General features: G+C 58.3%; 1 protein-coding gene across 1 annotated transcript in view; it reads left to right on the forward strand.

Annotated features, from left to right (window-relative positions):
- The window catches only part of EAH_00033180 (hypothetical protein, conserved), a gene marked incomplete at both ends in the record, with an annotated part of 5,079 nt that extends 295 nt beyond the window's left edge, over nt 1-4,784 (forward strand). The window contains one exon of the mRNA XM_013395921.1: nt 1-4,784. This exon is cut by the window's left edge and continues 295 nt beyond it. Coding sequence (XP_013251375.1) covers nt 1-4,784 — 4,784 coding nt within the window.
- Between the last annotated feature and the right edge of the window lie 895 nt (nt 4,785-5,679).

Consider the following 5,679-nt stretch of genomic DNA (forward strand, 5'->3'; position numbering starts at 1 on the left):
AAGCAGCAGGCGTCCCTCTGCGCTCGACGCTGCTGCTGCGCCTCCAGAGACATCTGCATTTTGTCGCAGGGCTGCGCCGCGAGCAGCAGCAGCAACAGCAGCAGCAGCCACAGCAGCAGCAACAACAACGGCAGCAGAAGCAGACTGCCGCCCGTGATTTGCAGCAGGCAGCATTAGAAAGACAACAGCAGCAAAAGGAGCAGCAAAATCGAGAACAGCAGCCTGATAAAGCTGCTGCTGCTGCTGCGGCAGGCACAACCCAGCAGCGGCAGATGAAGCAGAAGGAGCAGCAGCAGCAGAAAAAGCAACAGCAGCAGGTGCAGCAGCAGCAGCAAGTTCGTGTGGCTTCTGAATGCGCTGCTGCTGCTGCTGCTGGAAGCCTGTGGGAGGCCTTGCTGGCAGAGACAGAGAGGGAGGCGTCTGCTGCTCCTGCTGCTGCTGCTGCTGCTGCTGCTGCTGCTGCTGCTGCCCGGCGAAAAGCTCTGCGTTCCGCTCAGTCTAAGGGTGCTGCTGCTACTGCAGCAACTTCTGCTGATGCTGCAGCAGCAAGAGATGCTGCAGCAGCACAAGGCGCTGCAGCAGCAAAAGATGTTGCACCAGCACAAGACGCTGCAGCAGCAGAAGATGCTGCAGCAGCAGCAGAAGATGCTGCAACAGCAACAAAAGATGCGGCAGCAGGAAGAGATGCTGCAGCAGCACAAGACGCAACAAAAGATGCAGCAGCAGCAAAAGATGCTTCAGCAGCACAGGGCGCAGCAGCAACAAAAGATGCTGCAGCAGCAAAAGATGCTGCAGCAGCACAGGGCATTGCAGCAGCAAAAGGCACTGCAGCAGTAAAAGATGCAGTAGCAGCAAAAGATGCAGCAACAGCACAAGGCGCAGCAGCAGCAAATGATGCTGCAGAAGCCAAAGATGCCGCAGCAGCACAAGGCTCTGCAGCAGCGAAAGGCACTGCAGCAGCAAGAGATGCAGCAGCAGCAAAACCTCCAAGGCCGCCTTTGCCTCGAGCTTGCAGCAGGGAGCCTCTCTGCCCTCGGCGGCCCCCAGTTCGTGCTGCTGCTGCTGCTGCTGCTGCTGCTGCTGCATCGCCTACCTCGGGCCAGACATCAGGAAGCTGCCTACATCGTAGCTGCGGCAACAGCAGCAGCAGCCGCAGCAGCAGCATCTGCAGCAGCAACGCCCCAAACAACGCCAGCCAGAGGCAGCAGTGCATGACGCAAAGCCCACAGCGTGCTGCTGCTGCTGCTGCTGCTGCTGCTACACGCGCTGCTGCTGCGCGTGCTGCTGCTGCACGTGCTGCTGCTGCGCGTGCTGCTGCTGCACGGAAGAACTCACAAGAGCTGCAGGCCCCAAAACATTTGTCTGCTGCTGCAGAATCAGCAACAGCAGCAGCAGCAACAGCAGCAGCTACTGCGGCGGCAGAACCTCCAGCAGCAGCTTCTGTTGCTGCACGAAAAGCAGCAGCAATAGCAGCAGCAGCACCAGCGCCAGCCGCCGTATCGCCACAGAGCATGCAGCAGCAGCCAGCAGCAGCAGCAACAGCAGCAAGAGCACCAGCAGCAGCAACCGCATCAGCAGCAGGTCGCTGCCCTCGGCATTCGGCTGTTCCCGCCAGGCAACACCAGAAGCACCGAGCGCTCTGCATGCGGCGGCAGCAACTGCAGCAGCAGCAGCAGCAGCAACAGCAAAAGCAGAAACAACAGCAAGGTCCAGTAAAAACGCAGCAGCTGTCTGCGCAGCAGCAACAGCAGCAGACGCAGTTGTGCATGCGTTGCTGCTGCACCTCCTGCAGCGAGCTATCTCCAGCAAGCAGGCAGGAGCAGCAGCAGCAGCAGCAGACTTGTAAGGCGGCAGCAGCAGCAGCTGCAGCATCACCTGCTGAGGCTGGAGCGGAAGCAGCAGCAGCAGCAGCCAAAGGCTGCTGCTGCTGCTGCTGCCTGACGCCTGCTCGTGGTGTCCCTGGGGTTTGCCCTCGGCCTCCAGCAGCAGCAGCCTCAACAGCAGCAGCAGCAGCAGCTGCTGCTGCTGCTGTTGCTGCAGGTTCAGCTGCACATACACCGCACGGGGATCGCAGCCTCTCTGCGGGGTCTCTAAGAAGCTTTGATGTGCTGACGCCCCCCCAAAGCAGCAGAAGACAGCTTCCTCCTTGCTTGCTGGGCCGTCATTCTGCTGCTGCTGCTGCTGCTGCTGCTGATCAAGGCGACCTGCCTCTGCAGCAGCGTCAGACGAATGCCTCCCAAGAAGCAGGTCTACCTCCTGCTGAAGCAGCAGCAGCTGCTGCTGCTGCGGCTAAAACTGCTGCTGCAGTTCACTGTTGCCTACAAAGGCGCCGCCAGCAGCAGCACCTGCTGCAGCAACACCTGCAGCAGCAGCAACTGCAGCAGCAGCACAGAGTCACATGTCAAGACACCGCGGGAGCATCCAAGGCACCGCAGGCCCCAACTGCTGCTGCTGCTGCAGGATCGGCAGCAGCAGGCTTTGCCAGCCATCAGCCTGCTGCTGCACCTGAGGAGACAGATCAGCAGCAGCAGCAGCAGCAACAGCAGCAGCAACAGCAGCAGCCCCGAGTGCTCCTCACCCAGAGGAAGCCCCAGAATTGCCCGAGGAAGCACGTTGTGCTGCTGATGCCCGCTGCAGTGACGCACAGCAGCAGCAGCAGCAGCAGCAGCAGCAGCTACAACAACAGTTGGAGCCCAGCAGCCCCCACCACTCGCCAGCTACTCAAGCTTCCGGCTTCAGCAGCAGAAACAGCAGCAGCAGCAGCAGCAGCAGACCTACAGTGCAGCAGGGGAATGCTCATCTGCGACAGCGCCCGCACACTGTCCCCAGATGATTTGCTGCAGCTGCAGCAAGAGACGCACCAGCAGCAGCAGCAGGAGGAGGAAACACAGCAGCAGGAGGAAACACAGCAGCCGCAGCAGCAGCAGCAGCAGCAGCAGCAGCAGCAGGAAACACAGGAACAGCAACAGCAGCAGCAGCAGGAATGGCTTTACGGAGAGAGCAGCAACGCGCAGTTTGAGTCTTTGCGTGTTGAACATCAGTGCCAGGCCCCTTTGCTGCAGCAGCAGCAGCAGCAGCAGCAGCAGCAGCATATGCAGCAGCAGAAGCACCTGCACCAGAAACAGCTGCAGCAGCAGCTGCAGCAGCTGCCACAGCAACATCGGCTGCATCACCAGGAGCAGCTTGGGGCGCAGCAGCAGCAGCAGCAGCAGCAGCCCAGTACAGTAAATCTGCTTTTGTCTGTACCTGAGTGCTTCTCTTGTGTGCCGTGGCAGCAGCAACAGCAGCAGCAGCAAGTGCAGCAGCTTCAATTCCAGCAGCAGCAACAACAATTACAGCTGCAGCACCTTCAGGCACCTATTAGCCATCAGTACCTGCAGCAGCAACAGCAGCTGCAGCAGCTGCAGCAGCAGCAGCGACTGCAGCAGCAGCAACTGCAGCAGCAGCATCTGCAGCTTTTGCATCCAGAACTGCAGGAGATGCAGCAGCAGCAGCAGCAACTGCAGCAGCAGCAGCTGCAGCAGGAGCGGCTCCTTTTCCAAGGGCAACGGTGCTGCGCTGCTCATACACCAGAGCTCGGGACAGAGCACAACAGCAGCAGCAGCAGCAGCAGCGTCGCCTTTCATACCCTTTTGAATCCACAGCGAGATCAGCTGCTGGTGCTGCAGCAGCAAGTGCAGCAGCAACTGCAAATGCAGCAGCAGCAGAAGGCCTCATTGCAGCAGAATCATTGCTGCAGCAGGCTATGCAGGCTGCCGGTTGCCCCTAACGTTGATGTGCTGCAGCAGCAGCAACAGTTCCAGCAGCAACAGCTGCAGCAGCAGCAGCAGCAGCAGCAGCAGCTACAGCAGCTGCAGCAGCAGCAGTTGCTGCTTCAGCAGTTGCAGCAACAGCAGCAAATTTCCCCCGGCAGTAACTGCACACCGCAGTTCTCTCAACCCACGAAACAGCACCAAGTGCAGCAGCAGCAACAGCTGCAGCAACGGCAGCAGCAGCAGCAACAACACCTGCAGCAGCAGCAGCTGCAGCAGCAGCAGCAGCAGCAAGGATTGCTGCAGTGCTTTGCTCTGAGTGGGCCTCAGCCTTCGTTTGGGAGTGTGAAGAGCACCTCAGGCACTACAGCTGCGCCAACTCTGCTGCAGCAAATGCATGCACAGCAGCAGCAGCAGCAGCAGCAGCAGAAGCAGCAGCAGCAGCTGCTGCAGTTTAACGATGTGGAGCCCCTGGAGGATGGGTGCTGCAGCGTTAGTTGCTGCGACGCGCCTCCAGTGCAGCCGCTGCTGCCTGCTGCTGCTGCTGGCAGTACACCACATGAGCTTGCTGTGGGGCCCCAGCAGCAGAAGCAGCAGGTGCAGCAGCAGCAGCAGCAGGTACAGCAGCAGCAGCAGCTTCAAGTGCAGCAACAACCTGCGAGTAAGTTGCAGCAGCAGCAGCAGCAGCAGCATCGCATGCTGCAGCAGATGTGGGGAGGCAGCGCTGCAGCAGAGCTGCATGCCTACAACTGGGGAGTAGAGGAGCAGCAACAGCAGCAGCTGGAGCAGCAGCTGCAGCAACAGTTGCTGCAACAGCAAGTGCTGCTGCAGCAGCAGCAGCCAGGAGTAATGCGGCTGCTGCAGTTGGCCGCAGCAGGTAGCCGTCAGCTCAGAGAAAGAGTTGTTAGAGACCTCCCTAAAGAGGTAGAGATAACTGCAGCAGCAGCAGCAGCAGCAGCAGCAGCAGCAGCAGCAACAGCTGCAAGTTGCCCTACACAATGCACAAACCCTGCAGTTGCAGCACCGCTATAATTTACTACCAAATTACATAACAAAAATATATTTTCTTCTGTGGGAGTTAAAAAGAAATGCGCTTGTAAAGTTTGCTGCTGCTGCTGCTGCTGCTGCCAGCCTGCGGCGGCAGCAGCAGCAAAGCAGCAGCAGCATAGATGCGCAGCAAAGATGTCAAGCTAAGTATATGTGCAGCAGTCTCCCCCTTCAGTAATCTTCTGCTGCTGTTCCTACACAAGCAGCAGCAGCTGTAGTTGCTGTTGCTGCTCTTGCTGTTGCTGTTGTTGCTGATTGTGCTGCTGCTGCCGCTGCTCATACCACTGGTGCTGTTGCTGCTGCTGCTGCTGCTGCTGCATGCAACGAAGATAGTTGCTTCTCCCGTTGCTGCGCGCGCTGCAGCCTGACTGTGCATAGGAAGGGGCTCAGCAGCTGCAGTTTGCTGCCTTAGCTGCTGCTGCAGAGCTGCTGCTGCACCGCGTAGCTTTTAACAGCTCTGTTGCAGCAGCAGCAGCAGCAGCAGCAGGAACCCCTCTCCACAGCAGCAGCACACCGTTCCAGCCACACCAACAACAACAAAACAACAACAACAAAACAACAACAACAACAGCAGCAGCAGCAGCAGCAGCAGCAGGAAGAGGAAGAGTATATTGAAATGATAGTATTATTTAATGCACGATTTCGTGAATATGTTCTCTGCGCAGACACTTCGTGCTGCTGCTTCGGCGAACCCAGCCTGCCTTCGCTAATATAACTTCTACGCCTCCTAGCAGAGACACCCCAGCAGGAGGAGACGGAGGAGGCGAACCCATCGACACCGCAGCAAACGCCTCCCCTAAGGAGACAGCTCGTAGTGCTACGCTCACTGCAGCAACACCAAACAACATATATATATATATATATATATATATATATATAT

The sequence above is a fragment of the Eimeria acervulina genome, genomic scaffold (assembly GCF_000499425.1).
Source record: "Eimeria acervulina Houghton genomic scaffold, Eah_scaff328, whole genome shotgun sequence".
Classification (NCBI taxonomy): Eukaryota; Apicomplexa; class Conoidasida; order Eucoccidiorida; family Eimeriidae; genus Eimeria; species Eimeria acervulina.